General features: G+C 39.4%; 1 protein-coding gene across 1 annotated transcript; it reads left to right on the top strand.

Moving 5' to 3' along the window:
• The first annotated feature begins 7,165 nt into the window (after nt 1–7,165).
• LOC110558753 (zinc finger protein 717-like) lies at nt 7,166–21,260 on the top strand. The gene is made up of 5 exons (XM_021653847.2): nt 7,166–7,636; nt 12,586–12,760; nt 15,919–16,045; nt 16,281–16,373; nt 18,616–21,260. Exons 2-5 carry the CDS (start codon nt 12,746–12,748, stop codon nt 20,190–20,192), a joined length of 1,812 nt encoding a protein of 603 aa, XP_021509522.1. The 5' UTR covers nt 7,166–7,636; nt 12,586–12,745; the 3' UTR covers nt 20,193–21,260.
• The last annotated feature ends 325 nt before the right edge of the window (nt 21,261–21,585 follow it).

Raw genomic sequence — 21,585 nt, 5'->3', positions numbered from 1 at the left:
CATCATGATTATTTCTGAGGCTCCTGTATAAATTTCAAGGGGAAACCAGAAAACAAAAAACAAAAAACAAAAACATTGTAAGTGTTTAAAACTTGAAATGCTGTAATTCAGAGAAAACTCAAAATGTTGTAATTTAGGAAAATGTTGGCCACTTACATTACTTTGGGCTCATTATAGTCATCATTGGCCAGGAATAGTTAAAAAAAATGAGTAGGAAGCAAGCCTGTGTTGATGTGAAGATCAGTAGAATTCAGTCTTGTAGCGGAAGACATTTGGATTTATTTAAAATGGTCACAGAGTGCCCTCTTTTGGTGAGGAGTCCAGGGAGTAGTGTGCACAGAGATTTTACTGAGATCAGCAGTATCAGAGCATTGTGGCAGGGGAACGAAGTTCTGGGGTAGATAGAGTGCTTGCCTAGCTTTCATGAAGTCCTGGGCTCACTTCTCAGCAGTGGCAAAATGGAGTGATGTACTTTTAGGTGACAAAGGTTCAGTGCCATGGTGGGTGAGGGTACCCAACCTTGACAACCCTGAGACCACACGAGTTATGCCTCCTCCCAAAATGAATTTTAAAATTTCAAATATTTCAAAAATTTCAAATATCTCAATGCCAACGCTACAGCCTGATTTTTAGTGAGAGTCAAACTTTTGGGTCACATGTACCGGAGTTAATTTTACAATCCGGACAGAGTCACATTCCATACATATTTTATCTAAGTGTATATAAAATAGGAACAGCTAAGAAAAAAAAAACCCTTCAGTGGTAGTAAATCAAAAAGTCTCTTAAGAGATAATAATGTGTCTAAATGATTTCATGTTACTATACTCTGTATTAAGAGGATATTTTGTGATTCTTTTCAGGTAGGTGAATGATTTTATTAGAATTCTCAGTCTTGGGGAGGAGGAAGGGGCTTATGGAGGATACAAAGTGAAAGTGAATAAAGTATAATTAATAAAATAAAAAAAAGTCACCTGACCAAAAAAAAATTCTCAGTCTGCTGAGGTTAGCTCTTGGATTTAGGATTCTTTTAGGGTTTTCTTCCCCTCTCCTTTTTCTCCCTCCTTTGCTTCCTTTTCTTCTTTCTTGGGACTTTGTTTTGTAGACCAGACTGTCTTCATGCACATACTTCTGCCTTAGCCTCTCAAGTGCTGAGATCATACACTGCCACACCCGGAGATTTCTTTATGTCTTATATCTTTCTTGTCCATGTTCAGTTTGAAAAAATTTTATTCTCTGCCACATATCTTCCCTGAAGTCCTTTCAGTGCATCCAATTTAGTCTTTTTACCTAAATTGCAATTCCTTTCTTTTTTAGTAAAAAATATTTCATGTATTGTTAATTATTTATTCCCTTCCCCCCCTTTTTTTTGAGACAGGGTTTCTCTGTGTATCCCTGCCTGTCCTGGAACTCACTCTGTAGACCAGATCTTGAACTCAGAGGTTTGCCTGCTTCTGCTTCTTGAGTGCAGGGATTAAAGGTGTGCACCGTCACTGCTACCTGGCTTTACTTAAAAAAATTTAGATATGTTTACTTTTTATTTTATTCTATATGTGTAGGTGTTTTCTCTGTATGCATGCTTGTGTAATACGTGCATGTGGTGCCTGCAGAAGTCAGAAGAGGACATCAGACCCCCGGGGACTGGAGTTAAGGATGGTTGTGAGTGAGGCACCATGTGCATTCTGGGAATTGAACTCAGGTCTTCTGTGAGAGAAGCCAGTGTTCTGGACCACTGAGCCTCTCTTCTGCCCTAATTATTAATTGTTTAACCTAAGTGTAATTGACATAGTAGTTCAAAATAGGATCAATTGGCCTTTGAAAAGCAGACACCTCGTCCGTTGAGACCTTCATAGTGGAAGCATAATTCAGGTGACTTCCTTGGGATAAGGCTTCCTCTTGTCCTGGGAATCTGTCTGCAGTTCGAAGTAGGAAAGGAGCATCTTTGCTACTATTTAAGTGGTGGTCAGCAACTAAGATGTTGCTGGGCTACCGGTATAATTTAAGAAAAAGCACTTTAGTGTAATTTTTCGTACTGTCCGTTAACATTAGTAAGTCCTCTAAGACCTTGACCTTCCTTTACGTGAAAGTACTGGTGCGAATTGGTTTAGCAATGCAGGATGTTCTATGTGAAATGACTTGATTCCAAAACTCATACGCTACTGAAAAATATTTATAGCGCCTGTCACAAGAGGGCGCTCATGTACTATTTGAGGTGAATGAGGCTCTGCGTGTTCTAAAGGAATGATCAGAGAAATTCAGTCTGGACCTACGGAATGAATTTTAGTTAAATATTTATTATCTGATGCCACTGGGAGTTATGTTCATGCAAATTTATTAATATAACAAAAGGATATTTATTTATTTAGGTTTTTGGAAACAGGGTTTCTCTGTGTAGCTCTGTGTAGTCCTAGAACTCACTGTGTAGACCTGGCTGGCCTTGAACTCAGAGATCTGCCTGACATGCCGGGCTATAAATGGAGTTTTAAAGATTGTACAACATGTTATTTTTTGTGTGTGAATTATTTAAGAACTTGTTTAACTTAAAGTTCAAGTACTTTCATGGTGGTATACACCTTTAATCCCAACACTCAGGAGCCAGATCTCCGAGAGTTTAAAACCAGCTTGGTACACATAATGAGTTCCAAGATAGCCGGGGCTATGTAGAGAGACCCTGTATCAAGCAAACAAATAAAAATAAAATTCAATTACCATTTCATTGATTGTGTAGTTACTGAAATGAAGTTACTAATTATTTATCATATTAACCAGCCAACAACACTAGACATCTATTCTTTGGACAAGAGAATTTACTGAATTTCACGTATTGTATTGATTCCCTTAAAATAATGTTTTTTTGTGATGTGTGTGTATGCATGTGTGTGTACACGTTCACAGAGGTGCCAGTGCTTATGGGTGTATGTGGAGGTCAGAAGTCGATGTCGGGTGTCTTCCTTGATTGCTCTCTGTTTGGTTCACAGTAGTCCCTCAAATTAGCAGTGCTGGTGACAATGTCTTAAAGTGGAAGATTTTGTCCAGGTAAACAGAAGAATTGTTATTGGATAAACAGAGGTCTAAAGTTGAGTTTCTCTTCACCAAGAACATCCTTAATCCTGCCCTCAAATGTCAACAAGCCTCCAACAAAGGCAGCTAGTTCCCAATCAGTCTGACCAGCCAGTGTCAGCTCAAACATCCTATCCTGCTGACTATCATGTCAAATCTGCTTGATTTTTCTCCATTTTTTTTCCTATTGAAAAAAACTGTCTTGACAGTTTGATCCCCAAATAAACTTTTTTTTTTTTCTAACCAGAGAGTAGTCTAGTTCAATGGTTTTACTGTGCCTTGCTAACACTCTCCACTTTATTTGAGGCAGGGTCTGTTAGTGAACCTGGCTGCTTGTGGATCCCCTGTTTCAATCTCTTGAGTGCTGGGATTAAGGGTGGACATCATGAGCCTGGTGCATTCGGAGTGCATGCCTTTAACCCCAGCACTTGGGAGGTAGAGGCAGAAGGATCTTTGAGTTCAAGGCCAGCCTGAACAGAGCTAGTTCCAGGATAGTCAGGGCTACACAGGGAAACTCCCTCTCAAAAATAAAGCCAACAAAAACAAACAAACAAAACCTCCAAAAGGTGGCCATTATGTTTGTCCAGCTTTATGTAGGTTCTATAGATCCAAACTCTTGTGGTTCTCTCTTGAATGGCAAGGACTTTAAACATGAGTCATCTCTCCAAGATCCAGATAGTGACTTTAATAGCTTGTAATATATATATATATATAATCTCTCTATAATATATATATATATATATTATACAGATATATCTACTTTTTTGTTTGATTGTTTGTTTGTTTGAGACAGGGTTTCTCTGTGTAGTCCTGGCTGTCCTAGAACTTGCTCTGCATACCAGACTGTCCTTGCACTCATGGAGATCTGCCTGTCTTTGTCTCCAGAGTGGTGGAATTAAAGGTGTGCATGCCTACTCTTCCACCTCACCTCTTTTATTCTGAGAAAGAGTTTCACTATGTAGCCTTAGCTCTGGAACTCACAGAGATCTACCAGCTTCTGCCTTCCAAGTGCTAAGATTAAAGGCTTGAACTACCATGCCTAGTTGTGTATTAACTATTGATTAACAAATTTCTAAAGTTTAGTGGCTTAAAAATCACAGTAATTTATTATAATTTCTGGAGATCCAGAAACTACAGGTTTAATATGGTCCTTTTGGTTCTAAGTCAAGGTCACATCAGAGCTAAGGTCATCTCAAGCTTCATTTGAGCTGTACAAATTGGCTTCTAAGATCACTTCCATGTCCCTCCCTACATCCAAGCCTGTCAAAATGGCATTTGGCTTCCTTCAGGCCAAATGATAGAAGAAGAGGAAGAAAAAATACCCAAATGTAAGCTACAATTTCTCTATAAGATAATCCTCAGGATGACACTTCATTACTTTATTTATTAGGAATAAGTTATTAAGGGCCAGGCCTGGTGGTGCATACCTTTAATCCCAGCACTTGGGAGGCAGAGACAGGTGGATCCCAGTAAATTTGAGGCCATAAGTATTTTACTTTACAGACAGAAACATTTTCTTGGGAACTTAATTGGGATTATAGTGAATGTTTAGGTTATGTTGAAAAATTCATCATAATAATATATAATCTATCAACTTTATCAAGGAATGTCTACATTTATTTAGATTTTGACTCATTTCACCTGTTTGTCTGGTTTGCTGGGATTTCCTTCTTTCTTTTTTTTTGAGACAGGGTTTCTTTGTGTAGCCTTGGCTGTCCTAGACTCGCTTTGTAGACTGGGCTGTCTTAGAACTCACAGTGATCCACCTAACTCTGCCTCTGCTTTCCTGAGTACTGGGGTTACAAATGTGCACCACCATGCCTGGCTGCTTTCTTTTCTTTTTGAGATCAGGCTTCTCTGAGCAGTCTTGGCTGTCCTGGAACTCTATCTGAGACCAGGCTGGCCTAGAACGCAGAGATCCACCTTCCTCTGCCTTCTGAGTGCTGAGATTAAAGGCATGTGCCACCACACCCACCTTGTACTTGTTCTTTTTTTGAAGATTTTTTTTGAAAATGATTTCAATTTTAGGAAGTAATTTTTTTTCATTTCGAATTCTAATTATTCCTGTATGTTATTGACAACATTTAAGAAATACTTTAACTTTCTGTCTTTTGTACTTCTCCATAGTTTCTTGTAATTTCCTTTTTTCTTGTCCAAGAATAGCCACACAAACCAATCAGACTCCTGTTGCAGTTAGATATGGATGGTTTATTGAACACAACACCCCAAGACTGATGAGACCAGGGACACAGAAAGGAACTTGGGAACCTGACTGTGACATCCACAAGTTCTCACAGCAGGGTTTTTATAGAAAGAACCAAATGCAAAAGACATGGGAAAGCGGTAACACGTTTTGGCTAACCGTACAAAGCAATGTTACATTTTTGGCTAACTAGACAAGGTATTATCAACTAACCATTAAGCTGACTGGTCCTAAGTGAGGTAATTTTGAGGCCCTGCTTAGGCTCTTCTATAGTACATCCAAAGTGTAGCCAGGTGTGTAGATAGGAAGGGTACAACCAGAATGTAGCCAGGTGAGTAGATAACAAAGCATGAGTTATAGCACTATTGAATCATAGAAGATTATAAGGCTATCTCAACCCTCTGGCAGGGTCTGCTAGTGTCAGCTATGAACAACCACTTCCAGGAAGCAACGTTGAAAAGCTTGAAAATTTGAACTTAATTTCACCTTAGAAACAAAATGGAAGCTGAACTGGCTGCAGGTTTGTCTCAAAGCAGACTTCAATATTCCAGGCTTCAACACCTTCTATCATGATGGAGGTCTAAAATGGTTTGTTCTATTTCAACACGAATTTTGAAAATTACTGTGTGGTCTAACGAGAATGTTGTATTTGACAATTCACTAGTGATGTGGTGAATAGTTCATAGGCTTTGGGGATTACAGAGCATTATAAGCATTCAGCTTTCCGTAGTGCTCTGGACAGTCAGCAGGCGGTATGTTGAGGCCTGGTCATTTTGACATAATTTATAGCCATTTTTGTTTCAGGCCTAACAACCACATCATCTCAGCTTGTTGCTGATATAGAAAAAAGCTCTCTGTGCAAGGTCAGGTTAACCAAAACTATGTTTGTGTTATACTCTATGGCCTTGCTACTCCTGGAAGTTCCCCAACCATAGTGAGGCTGGCCCTAATGATAAACTCCACTTGGGACCAATCAAAGTAAAGGTCAGCTAGAACTGCTTTGTCTGATCAAAAAAAAAAAAAAAAACTTGGGTCAGAGGTGACTACCTTTTCCCACTGTCCCTGTTACCTGCCCTATGACCTACTTAGGTTTTTTGCCTTTATAAGCTGTCTCTAAAGAATGTTGGGGTCATTGTTTGACTTCTGAGTCCCTGACTATGGTAAGTATTGTGGTGTTGCATTCAATAAACCATCTGTATCTAACTGAAATCAGTGTCTGAGTGGTTTTTGTGGCTTTCTCTGGACCCCAACAGGTATTGTAACAGGGCCCCAGACCTTAGTAGGTACTGAGACATTAGCACAACTAACTCCATGATGGAAGTACCATTCAGGCTGTAAAACTCAGCAGGTAGACAGCACCGCATGCCAAAGCTAAACCTAAGACCTAATCATTAAAGTCTATAGTTGTGAGAAAGTCTCTAAATGTACAGACCTTGTTTTTTGGCTTCTATAGTTCTGCTTCTGACTAACTGTTCTTGTTAACTGAAGTATGTCAACCCAGGACATGATTTTTGTGCTCAAAAGCTGACCCTGAGAAAGGCTTGGGCTTCATTGGGATCCTGAACACCCACAGTAGTTGAGGGCTGGCTAATAAGACTTTCTATTGTCTTAAATGGTGAATACCGCACAACAGGTATCACACCAATTTTCTGTGACTCCATATCTCCCACATACTTGCTTCTGGTTCAAGAATGAACACACTGGAATTTCCTTCTCAGGTTCTGTACTACTTTGGGACATCTGGGATTCGCATGAGAGGAAGCTGAAGGAATTTCACGTCGCTGTTACGAGCTCAGAACCTGTTCTGAACCATGAAGTTTTCTATTCCTGATAATTCGATTGTGGACCTGTTGGGAAAATGTCCTTTAATTCGTGCCATAGTTGCCCAGAGGATCACGGGTAATGTAGTCCCTCAAGTACAAGGCCCTCCCATACAGGATCAGGTAAACAGCTCCAGCAGTTGGCTTGTCCGCGCCTCTGTCCAGCACTCTCTTGGGAACTAAGGCTTGCAAAGTTACGTCCTAGCTTTGTGCTGACGCCTTCGCTACGGTTGCGAGTTTGGTGCGGGGTTCCTGGAGGCGGGTGCGAAGGAAAAAAGAGGAGAGTGGCCTCGCAATCCTCGGAAGAGGGACCCGAACCCCCTCGCTTGGTGGAAGCAGAAGCATTGGAGGATCTTGGCGGAGGGACTGGGACGCAGTTTGAGCGCGGACCGGAGCTGGTCTGGGAGCAGACTGCGAGATCGGAACAGACGGCCTGGACAGGGCTTTCATGGTTGCTGTGTCCAAAGACTGCAAGTGTCTGTGTCCGAAGACTAGGAGTGTTTGGATTTGTGATTGCGACTGTCCAAAGGGCCGTTACAGAAGCTCTACCAAGGAGGTGAGAGCCCAAGATGGCGACTTGGGGGTGAGGGCGGTGCGTGTCTGTAGATTGTCAGGGTCGGGAGGCCTCCGGTCCAGCCCTTGCTAGTGAAGAATCCTGTTACCGCTTGGCATCCGTTTTATTTTTTTATTTTATTTTTTTGGAGGGGGGGGTTGGGGTAGAGAAAGACCGTTAATATGAGAATGGACTACAGAACTGGGAAATATCTGGCCCAGAAATCCCAAATCGCGATCCTGGGAAAGTTGTAAACTGACACCACAGTGCTGGAGCCTGAAAGAAGGGGTTTGTTATCCTAATGAACTGGCCCGAAATTCCTAGAGAAATTCTCTTGTACTGACTGTAGACCCTGTCGCGTATTGGCAATTGTATTCGTCAAATTTCCTGTCTCTTTATGAAGTGACAGTTTTGAGCTTCGTATGAACTGTATAGCCAGCTTTTCAAATGACCAGCTTGTCATTCCAAATTTGAGCTCTTAGACAGTGGTTTGAGAACCCTTTACGGTTGAGTGACCCTTTTCCAGGGGTTGCATATCAGATATCCTGCATATCATGTCTTTACATTATGATTCAAAACAGTAGCAAATTACAGTTATGAAGTAGTAATTTTATGGTTGGGGGTCACCACAACATGAGGAACTGTATTAAGGGGTTCAAGTGCTAGGAAGGTTGAAAACCACTGTCTTAGAAAGTTTTATTTCGTTTTTTTTTTTTTTTTTTTTTTTGCAACTATCTAGTTACCAGAGATGAGAAGTTATCTCAGAAGATTCTAGTATTGAAATAGGAACATTTTCTTAGGAACAAAGTATCAGGGTGGGCATTCCATCAGTAGGAATTCCATCCCACTAGTGTGGAGGAAGATCATTAATCAGAGACTAACTAGGAAGTACTGGGTCCTGGCAGGGAATTTACACCTGGTCCAAGCCTTAGGATGCTGCAACCTAATTCTACAGAACTGCAGGGCCAGCTTTAGCTTTGACTAAAGCTGTGCTTTGATTTACCAGGTCTGTCCACATCTTCTTGGCAGAGATTGCATAACTGAAAGTTGCATGGATATCATCCCTTGCTAATGTTTAAGAACAGTACAGTGGCTTGTCTGGACTACTGGGTTCCTTCCCCATTACCTTGGTGTGCAGTCTCCTATGTCGGTGGCCAGTACAGGAAAGGATTGCTGGGCTGTGAATGAATGAATTTGTCCTTTAGACCAGAGTGTAGGAATTATAGTTTATCGAGTATACTGCAATAGAGCAACAATTTGGGCAGCAACTAGAGGACCGCCTGCCTCATAGGCCAGTGAGCTGTAGGTGAGGTCGGAGACAGGGGATATACTCTTTTGTTTTAATTTGTTCTCATAGATTCCATGCTGACTGTGGTTTCCCCTTCCTCTTCTCCCAGTGACCCCCCTCCCCCCAATCCACTCCTGTTGTCCTTCAGAAAAGGGTGGGGTCTCCCAGGGATATCAACCAAAAATGGCACATCAAGTTTCAGTAAGACTAGTCACCTCCCCTCATATTAAGGCTAGAAAAGGCAACCCAGTGTTCCCAAAGCAGGCACAAGTGTCAAGAGACAGCCCCAACTCTTACTGTTGGGAGTCCCCCATAAGAAAACCATGCTATACAGCCATAAAATAATGCAGAGGGTATAGATCAGTCCCATGCAGGCTCCCTGATTGTCAGGTCAGTCTCTGTGAGCTCCTATATGTCCAGGTTAGTTGATTCTGTGGGTTTTCTTGTAGCGTCCTTGACCCCTCTGGCTCCTACAATTCTTTCTCCCCCACTTCTGCAGGATTCACTAAGCTCTACCTAATGTTCAGCTGTAAGTCTCTATGTCTGTTTCCATCAGTTGCTTCATGGAGCCTCTCTGATGACAATTATGCTAGACTCCTATCTAGGAGCATAACAGAATATTATTAGGAATCATTTCATTTACTTTTTTTTTTTTTTTTTTTTTTTTTTTTAGTTGTATTTTGTTCTATCCTAGATCTCTGGGCTATCCAGCCTCTGGTTCCTGGCAGTCCTGTGAAAATTCTCTATTGGGGACTCCTCCACTGCAGGAAAGATCTATTATAAGTTGCCTTCCCTCTACAACTAGGGCATTTGAGCAGAGGCAGAGTAAAGGTGAAACTCTTAGTTTTGCAAGGCCTAAGCAACTATTGATCTCGTTGGTTAGATCAGTTTTTGGGCAAATCTGCTACTTTCTTCAGAAGCTGTCAACACATGGTTGGTAGTCAGGGGCTTGATCTTTAGGAGGGTGAAGTTATCTCTCTTCTACCAGCTAACTTGAAAAAGATAGGCAAGGACCTGGGAAATATTTCTAGAAGTTGTTAGCTATGTAGTGGGATGCCTTCTCACACCTGACTGAATCAGTGATCAGTTAATTTACTTTTTTCTTCCTCTTCCCTTGCTCTTTCCAGTGTGAGCTCCTTTTTAATTAATTAATTAGCTAAACATAATTAATTCTGTATGTGTGAATATATTGTCTGCATGTATGTGTTCACCACATGCATGTGTGGTGCTTGAAGAGGTCAGAATAGAGCATGAGAACCCCTGGAACTGGGGCTGTAGTCTGTTGTGAGCTGCCAGGTTCTGGGGATTGAACCCTGGTCCTCCGGAAGAGTAGCCAGTAAACTTAACTGATGAGTAGCTCTCTAGCCCCAGTGTGAGCTTTTTTAGATCAACATTATTAACAGAATTTTCATATGGAAACAGTCTCTCTGTCTTGGTAGTGGATTTGGGTTCACACATTCTTAGCTTCATTAGAAAGATGAAAAAAATTGCCAAGGGTGGCATGTAGGTGCCAGGAACATACTTGTTTTAGCTAATGTTACTCATTTTGTACAGTTAAGAAAAATCAGTATTTGTGTTTTTCTAATACGTCTAGTTACCATGTAATGTCTTCAGATTAGGTTTTTTTTTTTTTTTGTGTGTGTGTGTGTGTGTGTGTGTGTTGAAACCCAGTGTCTGAGTGTGATCTGCAAATGCTTTAGCACATAGTTGGTGCCTAGTTTTCACTTTCCAAGCAGCTTGGAAAGCTAAGCTTCTTACGCTTGTTATTGTCAATACATACTGCACATTGCAGAACCTCAAAGGTTAAAAAAATGGAAGTATTTTACTGAATGCTAGCATTCTGCTAAACAAAATTCATGAGAATGAAAATAGTAGGAGTAAGTCTCAGTGTTGTAAAATGAAGAAATTAGATCGCATCAAACTTGTGCTATCTAAAACTAAACCCAAACATGCAAATCATACAGAATGCCACACTCACATGAAAGTAACAGCTTCTCTGTTTAAAAGTTAGACACCCGCTTTGAAAACTGTGGTTTTCAAACCTTAGGCAACTAGCTACAGAGTACTTCTTGCTGTATTTGTCATGCTTGGAGACCCTTTTCCATTCTCTAATATGTTAAAATAATTGAATTCTAAATCATTAAATGTATAGTCTTGCTGGTCAGTGGTGGCACATACCTTTAATTCCAGCACTCAGGAGGCAGGGGCAGTGGGTCTCTCAGTTTGAAGCCAACCTAGTCTACAGAGTGAGCTCCAGGACAGCCAAGGCTACACAAAGAAACCCTGTCTCAAAACACACACACACACACACACACACACACACACACAAAGAAAGAAAAAAAAAAAAACCCAAAACCCCAGCCTTTCTGTACAACAAATCAACAAAAATACTGCTTTAAAGAATAATTTTTCCCCCATATTCCTGTAGGTCAATATCTGCACTGGTCTCAGCTGTGAGATTACTGTATTTTCCTGCCTTCAGTGACAAAAGGAGCTGATGTCATCAGTGCTTTGAGGCTGGTTACTTCCAGTCTCCATATGCAGTGGTTCTTGCTGAGTCGTTTCAAGGCTCTGTTTTCATCAAGCTGCCACCACGGTTCGTGGACACAATATAGCTGTGTCCAATAGGTAGATGCCAGTCAAGTAATACTCTTCAAACTTAGGCTGTCTTCACATTTGCTGAGTTCCTCTTGGTCAGATGAGTCAAATGGCAAAACCCATATCATTCATAGGAACTAAATGAAGGTGTGGATACATGGAAATGCCCCTTTTGGAAACACTACTGTAAGGTCCTATATGAAATGTGCATTACCTAAATTTTTTTTCTTTATAGGCATGGACAAACAAAACAAAACAAAACAAAACACCACTTTTTAAAAAGATGTATTTATTTTTTATGTAGTATTTCTGCCTGCATGTGTGCCTGCACACTAGAAGAGGATAGCGGATCTCACTGTAGATGGTTATAAGCCACCATGTGGTTGCTGGGAACTGAACTCAGGATCTTTGGAAGAACAGCTAGTGCTCTTATTAATTCTGAGGCATCTTTCCATCTCCACAAACAAACAAACCAATCATAAACCTTTCAATCTGCATTATTTCCTGTGAAAATGAGCTGTATAAAAAAAGTAGTGTAGAGGAAGGGCTCATATGGAGCTCTTTGGTTGGATTAATAGAATATTCTATGTAACGGGTGCATTTTTGTTTTAATGGTAGGGTAGTGTTGGATATTTATTAATTCTAGAGGGCTTACCAACCCCCAATATAATGACTCTGTTTTCAATTATTAAGCTTTTTTTAAAAATTTATTTTTAGTGCAGATGTATGCATATTTTACCTGAGCCAAGAATAATGGTTGTAAATGTATTATGGGCCCATTGTCAATGCCGTCTTTGTTGTTCTTTCTTGTAGATGGGACTATTTTCTTTTCTTTGAAAAAAAGATTGATTTATTTTTATGTGCATTGATGTTTTGCCTGCATATATGTCTGTGTGAGGGTGCCAGATCCTCTGTAACTGGAGTTACAGACAGTTGTGAGCTGCCATATGGTTGCTGGGACTTGAACCCAGGTCCTCTGGAAGAGCAGCCAGTGCTCTTAACCATTGAGCCAACTCTCTAGCCCCCAGAAAGGGATGTTTTCTTACATTTTTCCCTTCTTTTTCAGCTGACTGCATAGTGTTTTGAGTGGAGACTTTACAGCCACGCCATGACCATGAATATCCTTTCACTCTCATGACTCTACACTGTTCTTCTCTCAAGTCTATCTCTGGTACCATCTGTGTGTTTCCAAGGGCAAAACCCAAAACAAGCAACATACAAGCATCATGAGTGAATATGTGGTAAGTTGTTTATTCCTCACTTTGTTCTATATTATTTTATTTGTAGTCATAGTCTGACCATCAGTAAGACTTGCCCAATTTTTTTGAATAATTTATTTTATGTGTATTGGTGTTTTGCCTGCATGTGTGTGTGTGAGGGTGTCAGATACCCTAGAACTGGAGTCACAGACAGTTGTGAACAGCCATGTGGGTACTGGGAATTGAATCTAGGTCCTCTGAAAGAGCATCCAGTACTCTTTACCCTTGAGCCATCCCTCCAGCTACAGACCTGGCTGAATTTACAGAGAGAATTAGACTTTCAACTCCTATTAGTATTAATTAGAGCAGCATTTAATAAATCATAGTTTTCTTTATTGCCACAAATTATTAATATTTCTCCCTGATTTGAAATATCTTTGGCCATTGTGATTTCCATCATCAGGCTTTCCATTTACGGAACTGGATGAAATCATGATTAAGTTGGTTCTTAGTGCCTGTTAACCTATCATTGCATAGACATCCAGTGCATAGTGAAGAGCTTGGCAAATACATACATGGTGAGCTCGTGATAGAAAGGAAGGGTGGTGGGATGTGGGGGCCACCCTGTGTGCACTGATTTGGGTATCTTATTCCCATTAGGTACCTATGCAAGTTCTTTGCTAAAAGCCTAGTCCATGTCTGTGCTTCACAAATCTTCATTCTGCTTTCTGGCTCTTACAAGTGTCTCAGTTGATGTGCTCTTTCTCTAGCAAATGCTTCAATTTGCAATTAATCATCTTTTTTCACTTATGTCAGCTGAATACTCAAAGGCCTTTTTTTATATTTAATGTATGTGTGTTGGTGCTAGAGCCACGAGTCTCATGAGTATTAAGCATTCCCCTGTTACTGACCATACCCTGAACTGTCCCCATTTCTTCTCTCCTTCCTTTCTTGCTTTCTGTGATTGTGGTTTTTTTAGTATAGGAAATTATGTCAAAGTTAAATTATTTAAAAAATACATACTTAGAATTCACAAAAATCTGTTACACAGAAGCCACCCACATTAGCAGCCTTGTTTCCTTGATTTTTAACTAGGTGAATCCTACTTTTCTCAGAAAGGAGAACATCTTTTGGATCATGTATTGTTTCACTAAAACATTAGGTTGAATCCTTGCAGTGAAGACATTATATTTCCATCTCAGCAAATCCTACCTGCTTATTTATTTTCCCAACTGATACTTGAAATTTTAGCATCCTTTATTAACTAGTTGTATCTTTCCACTCTTAAGTTTCCTTCTAGTAGCAATTTATGCTGTGTTCTACAATTAAAAAATGTTTATTTTTATTTCATGTGCATTTTGCCTGTGTAATAGTGTGTCAGATCTCTGGCACTAGTGTTATAGACATTTGTAAACTGCCCTGTGGTAGCTGGGAACTGAACTTGGGTCTTTTGGAAGTGCAGCTAGTGCTCTTAAACATTGAACCATCTCTCCAGCTCCCTCTTAAAAAAAAACAAACAAACAACAAAATATTTGTTTATTTATTATTTGTACGGCATTCTGCTTTGCCTATATGCCTGCCCACCAGAAGAGGGCATCAAACCTCATTATAGATGGTGGTGAGCCACCATGTGGTTGTTGGGAATTAAACTCAAGATCTTTGGAAGAATAGCCAGTGCTTTTAACCTCTGAGCCATCTCTGCAGCCCTGTGTTGTACAATTTTTTATTTTATTCATTTAAAAAATATCAGTTCAAAATATTATTTTTTACATTTTTATGTGTTTATGTTCAAACACACACACACACACACACACACACACACACACACACACACACACAAATCAGAGGATTTTGGTCCAGGGATAGAATTAGTGTGTCAAGCTTGGTGGTAAGCACCTTCAAGTGCTGAGCCATTATGCCAGATATCCTTACTCAGAGTTTTCAATCCATGCTTTATCTAGTAGTAAGTTCTTTAACTTCAGCCTTTTTGGAGAGCCTCTACCTGTGGAATATGAATTTCACAAGCATTTATCAGGTTTCTTGTTAGTTAGTTTGTTTGTTGTGTGTTTTTCCCCCCTTCTATATCTGGAAACACTGCCATATCTCACTGTCTTGTCTTCCTTCTGACTATCCCACAAGCCTTTCTAGTTTTTCTGTGGGATGGCTATTGAAATCCAGATCTGTTCAGTTTACTTTACCTGTTCTGATACAACTTCCTTGTGTTGTACTATTATTTTGGAATAAGTAGGTCTTACAAGCAGGTATTTGTATGCGGCAAGGAAATATTAGAATGTCAGAGTACATGCTATGTTGATGATGACAATGATGATGATTTATTTGTTTTCAAAACAGGGTTTCTCTGTATAGCCTTGCTTGTCCTGGACTCACTTTATAAGACCAGGCTGGCCTCAAACTCACAGAGATTCACTTGCCTCTGGGATTATAGGGATGAGCTACTGTGCGCAGCTCATGGTTTTAATTTGTGAGGAACACCAACAGGTATATAAAACTTAATGTTGAAAACAGTCTACATATGTAAATACAGAATCCTTCTCTCCACCATCAGTTCCTTTAATTTCATGTTTTCCTGTTCTCAAAATACAGGTTCATTCACGCTTGTATGATGCTGTGTATAGGACCATTATTGTGGTGTGTGGCTGTTGGTGTGATTGAGGCAGAGTTTTGAAATAGAGTTTCAGCCATGCCAAGTGAAGCAAAGGTTATTCTTTCAAAGGTTTCTGAGGGAAGGGGAGGTCTTGTAGGAAGCAGGTTTGGTTAACCTCTGACCTGTGCTACATAACTGAGGTAGGAGAGTGGGGCATATATGACTTAATGACAAGCCATTCTTTCTTTGGGTAAGGGAGTGGAGATTTTTGTTACATGACCCATGCAATGTGACAGTGGTCAGGCTGCCTCCAACCCCTAGGAGGCAGAGCAAGGCCTGGGTACGTTTGTGTTTCCCTTACATGGCTATTTGATTGAGACCTGGTTACCTGAAGGCTTTAATCTGTAAGGTCATCAAATGGTACATTAACAAATCAATGACATCAGGATGGGTCTTTGATGGTTCTTTTTCTCCACTTTAGACAAGGCATATTATAATGTGAAATATTAAGGACTTCCACTCCTTAAGAGCAGCTGGGTCTTCAGGCTCCTTTTTATAAGCCTAGAATAAATTGAGGAGAAATGTGCTGTTACAGGATTTGGTGTCATTTGAGGATGTCACTGTGAACTTCACCTGGGAGGAGTGGCAGAATCTCGATGCCGCACAGAGGACTCTGTACAGGAATGTCATGCTGGAGACCTACAGCAGCCTGCTGTCTCTGGGTGAGTGAGTCTCAGCAGCAAGCAGTTTGCCTGCAGTGAACCTAGGAGCACTGTGAGGGTTAAGGCTGTTTAGGGGTAAGGTTCTAAGCCATGGAGTATGTGATTGTTCACTGCTCTCTTGTGAAAGGTCCGCATTTACACTTTTGTTGCACAGATCCTAAAACCTGGTTTATCTTTCTTCGAAGAACCTGACTAGCAGAATTTTTCCAAGTTCTATATTATTTCCTTTTAACAGGGCAATACATCCCTAAACCTGAGTTGATCTTCAAATTGGAACAGGGAGCAGAGCCATGGACAGCAGAAGACCCTGCAAACCAGAGTCTTTCAGGTTAGCCGGTACCCATTAGTGAGGAGACTTCACCTAGCAAATGTTGGCCATTTCACCAGTTTATCCCCATGTTCCATATCTGAGGGCTCAAACATTTTTGTTACATAGTCTGCAAGGAGAAATTTCTTGAATGTGTTCCTACCTTTCAAATTAATACAAGATTTCTTAGATTCCCCTCCAAGACTAACCTCTGACTTCTGTAATTTGATGTTTTTCTCTGGTACTTCTTTCTTCCATAATTTCAATTGCCTCTTAAACTCCAGTCTCTTGGGGATTTTGTTCTCAGATATTTTTCATTTGTTTGTTTTTGTTTTAGTACATTCTAATGAGGCAGATTTCAAATGCTGGTTATTGTATATTTCTACATAAACAAAAATGTAAGAATAATGTCCTTACTTCATGGAATTAACATTTTGATAAAAGACAAATAAGTTTATTTACACTAAGGAGTCACAACCACTTATATGTAATGTTGAACCAGAGTCCAATGAGTGGCAGATGGTATTTAAAGTTATACAGTATTTTACTTAGGTTGTTGGTGAGAACATATAGAAACAGATCTAGAACTTAGGCTTGTGATCCATGATCTAAGAAAGGAGGACTCAAAATAGGAAGGGGTATTCCTACTTGAGAAAGAATCTAGAATTTGTTGCTCCCAAGTAGAAGTGAAACAAGTTTTCATGTTGAAGAACTCAAGCTTTTTGTCTGTTTGTGGTTTTTTGAGTGGGGACTATAGTTTGAATGTAACACTTCCTTCTTTAATTTTCCTCCTCGAATTCAAAAGCAACAAAGCTAATGAGAAATGGCAGAAGACTCCACTATTTATGAAACTAAGAGAAGTCTCCGTAAACATGATAATATCCTTGAGAAGCGATGGATTATCAGACATTGGTACATGTATCACCATTTCAGAGGCTAATGTCAGGCTCTTGATTTCACAAGTAGCCTAGCATTTCAGAATGATGTGCAGCATACATATTTCTCTAGAGGGGTAGATGGGAGGTTTTTTTGTTTTTTGTTTTTTTCATATACTTATTCTTGTTCAGTGACGAGCAGGATTTGTTATTAGTTAAGACTTCAAATACTGTTCCAGTATTTGTTTTCAAATACTGGAATCTGTTTTTTTTTTTTTTTCAATGCAGTTTATTCAGGAACATTGAACAATCCTCGGACCCCGGGGAAAGCCAGCCCACAGCTTAAATAGCCTCTGGGTAGCCAACCCAGGCGTGCCACGGGGGCAGTGCAGATAGGTCCACATACATGGAAGCAAGCCAGATCCTTAGCCTTAGCCAAATGTGGAATTGTTCATGGAATCTGTTTTGTGTGTAAGTGGAAAGGAAGAAATTCATGTTTGAAAAATTCACAGTCTGTCATCATTTCATTTGTATAATTCTAAACAAAGATGCTAACTTAAGGCCATAAGGGAAGCTTCAGGTTAAGAAGGAACCTACTGGGCTAGAGAGATAGCTCAGTGGTTAAGAGTTCTGTCTGCTCTTCAAAAGGACCCGGGTTCAATTCCCAGCATCCACATGGCAGCTCACAATTGTCTGTACCAACCAATTCTAAGAGATCAACACCTTCAAACATAAAATTAAAAAAAAAAAAAAAAAAGAAGGCACCTATTGGATTTGGCTCATAATCTGCCAAGAGGATGTTCTGGAAATCATTGCCTCTTTTAGACCAGGATTAAGAGAACAATGAAGGTCATCATTGTTATATATTAAAATGTATATGTGAATAGAACCTTGTAAAAAATGTAACCATTCTCTGAGTGGAAAACTATGCCTACCAATTGATAGATATTTTCTTTTCTTTTTTAAACTTTTTTTTAAAAGATTTATTTATTTATTATGTATACAATGTTCTGTCTGAATGTACATCTGCAAGCCAGAAGAGGGCACCAGATCTCATGTGGTTGCTGGAAATTGAACTTAGGACCTCTGGAAGAGCAGCCAGTGCTCTTAATGATATTTTCTATTTTAACAAAATATTTCTTCACAAAAATAAAATGAATTGAGGAAAAACACTTTAACATTAGGAAAACTTGTCAGTGTATTTTAGTATGTTAAATCAAAAGAATAAATTAAATAAACTAAAGTTTATAAACTGAAACTTAATATTATTTTAATGACAATATGTGCTCGCAGGATAGAAAGTTTTCTTTACATAAACATGAGAATTCCATTAGAAACTCTTAAGAATAATTCATAGGATTTTTTTTTTTTTTTTTTTGTCGTTTCAGGCTTCTGCAATGTGGACGGCAAAGTTGACACCAACCGGAAGACTCAACAGAGACATTTGTGGCAAGTTAGTGCCAATAGTCATGATAGGGCAAGTGAAAAAAAAGGTGGATTAGAAAACACATTGTATTTATGCTCCATGAACATTTCAAATTTTGTTGTAAATCACAGAAACTGTTCAGAAGTGAAGCCTGAGGAGGTGAATGGATATCAAAATACATGTCTTCCTTCGGAGCCTCATGAAACATGTACTGTAGAGCAATATAATGACTCTTATGTAGTAGGGAAATCCCTCAGATGTCCTGAGCAGTTAGGTCAACATTCCAAGATTCAAACTGGACAGCAGAATTTTGAATATAGTGGAGAAGGGAAAGATGCAAAGGAGGCAAAACTATTGAAAAAAATTACTCCATCTAAGAGACTTCAAATGGGACTGACTTCCTGTAAGCATAATGAATATGAACAAGTTTCTGTTAAGTCAAATGTCATGACTAAGGTAGGGAAGGCAACGTTCAGTAAAAAGTGTAACCCCACTAAACACCAAACAACATTCTCAGGGAGCAAATCTTGTACATGCCTTGAAAGAAAGAAAACATTTACTAGCAAATTAGACCTTAGAGTTAATCAGAGGACACATAACCAGAAAAAAGCTCATGTGTGCATTCAGTGTGAGAAACACTTTAGCACTAAATCTTCCCTTACTATTCATCAGAGGATTCACACAGGAGAAAAGCCCTATAGATGCAGTGAATGTGATAAAACCTTCAGGCAAAAGTCAGCCCTCATTGTACATGAGAGGACTCATACTGGGGAGAAACCCTTTGAATGTTGTGAGTGCGGTAAAGCCTTCCAACATAAGTGGTACCTCAAAATGCACCAGAGAACTCACACTGGTGAGAAACCGTACGAATGTAAAGAATGCGGAAGAGCCTTTCTGAAGAAGTCATACCTCAAAATGCATCAGGGAACTCACAAGAGTGATAAACCATATGAATGTGAAAAATGTGGAAAAACTTTCCATAACAGGTCATACTTCAACATGCATCATAGAACACACACTGGTGAGAAGCCCTATGCATGCAATGAGTGTGGAAAAGCCTTTTACCAAAAGTCAGACCTCAGGAGGCATCAGAAGATCCACAACAGTGAGAAATTACATGAATGTAAAGAGTGTGGAAAAGCCTTTCAAAATAAGTCATACCTCAAAACTCATCAGAAAGTTCACACAGGTGAAAAACCATATGAATGTAAAGAGTGTGGAAAAGCATTTCAAAACAAGTCATATCTCAACAAGCATCAGATAATTCATACAGGCGAGAAGCCCTATGAATGCAATAAATGTGGGAAAACCTTTCAGTGGAAGTTAGTCCTCAGTAAGCATCATAGAATTCACACTGGTGAAAAGCCCTATGAATGCATTCAGTGTGGGAAAATGTTTGGCTATAAATCATCCCTTATTGTACATGAGTTGATTCATTCTGGGGAGAAACCCTATGAGTGTAATGTATGTAGAAAAACCTTTTCCCAGAAATCAAACCTAAGTCGGCATCAAAAAACTCACAGTCATGGGGAGCTATGATGATGATGGGTACAGAAAGACATTTGCCTGACATTTAGGCCTCAGAATAAACCATGTACTCCAAGAATCCATTTAAGAGTGAGTAGTATAGGTGTTCTTTCTATAAAACAAATCTCAGTTTACAGGAGAGAACACACCCGGGTTGAGAAAGTTTAGGAATTATTGAATGAATGTGAAGGAAGTTTCACCAGAACTTGCACTTAAGCAGTTGTAAGGAAACTCACACAGGAGAGAATTTTTATAAATGTAATACATGTGGAAAAATGTTTTACTAGAGGTCAAAATTCAGTGTGCATCTAAGTATTTATGTAGGAGAAACATGAATCTCAAGAATATAAGAGTTGTAACCATGTGTTTTCTTTGATATAGCTGAGATAACTCATATTGAAGAGAATATCAATGCCATGAATGTGGAAAATACTTCTATAACATAATTTAGAAACAAATTGTGAATATAATTAATGTTGGAGATCATTTTGACCTCATTCATGCCTTAATATTCATGAGAAAGTCGACATGAGAAAAACCTCTTTAAGAAATATAATCATTAGAAAACTGCCTGGAAGTCACACCTTGTTAAATATGAGATCATCCTGTGAGGAGAATCTCTGTGAATGGGGTCGTTGTGGCAACGTTCTGCTAGCAGTTTCCCCCAGCATGCATCAGAGAACTCACTTGAGAAAAGAAAGCTTCTAATGTTGAAAACCTATTAACTACCTATCACACCTCAGCAGCGATCAGACAGCACAGTCTAAGGGAAGTCTTACAGTGTGGAAGAACATGGTTAGAAATCAGCCTCCACTTGTTGCCATCACAAGTTAAGTGAGCTACTCTTAGGTCATGAACCCTAGTGCTTTTAGACTTGGCAATCTGAAGAATAGCAGGCAGTTTTTTCCAGTTTCTGTGTCATGTCAGAGTGAGGTGCATGTTACCCCAAGGATATCTTTGCAAAAGTTGGTGAGAGATATTTTCTGGGATTTAAGATTTGTTTGAAGAAAACATCTTTCTCCTTTATTTCTCTTTTATATGTCTGGTACATTAGTGAGAAATAAATGTCTGTAATGTTTAGTCTTCTCAACTGTGATCTCTCCTCATTGTATTGCTAACAGTTCATTATTGGCAAGTCACTTTATGAATATAGGGAATCTTTCTGAGAGATGTTAAGTAGCCTTTTATACTCCATACAGTACCTTCATACAGAAGAGAAGCCTGCCTTTTCATTTTCCATTTCCAGGTTAATTCTAGAAGAATCAAGTGTGGAAAAACCCACAATGAATCTTTTTTGTGAATGCATTTTATCATGCAGGTATAGCTCATTGCAGAAAAAAGTAGATAATTGTTAAATTTTTTTTTTAAATAATGTATCAGATTCCTTGGAATTGGTGGTACAGAT

This window comes from Meriones unguiculatus, chromosome 6 (genome assembly GCF_030254825.1).
Source record: "Meriones unguiculatus strain TT.TT164.6M chromosome 6, Bangor_MerUng_6.1, whole genome shotgun sequence".
Lineage (NCBI taxonomy): Eukaryota > Metazoa > Chordata > Mammalia > Rodentia > Muridae > Meriones > Meriones unguiculatus.
Note: the sequence above shows the minus strand (reverse complement) of the source record. Positions and strands in the feature narration are given on the sequence as shown.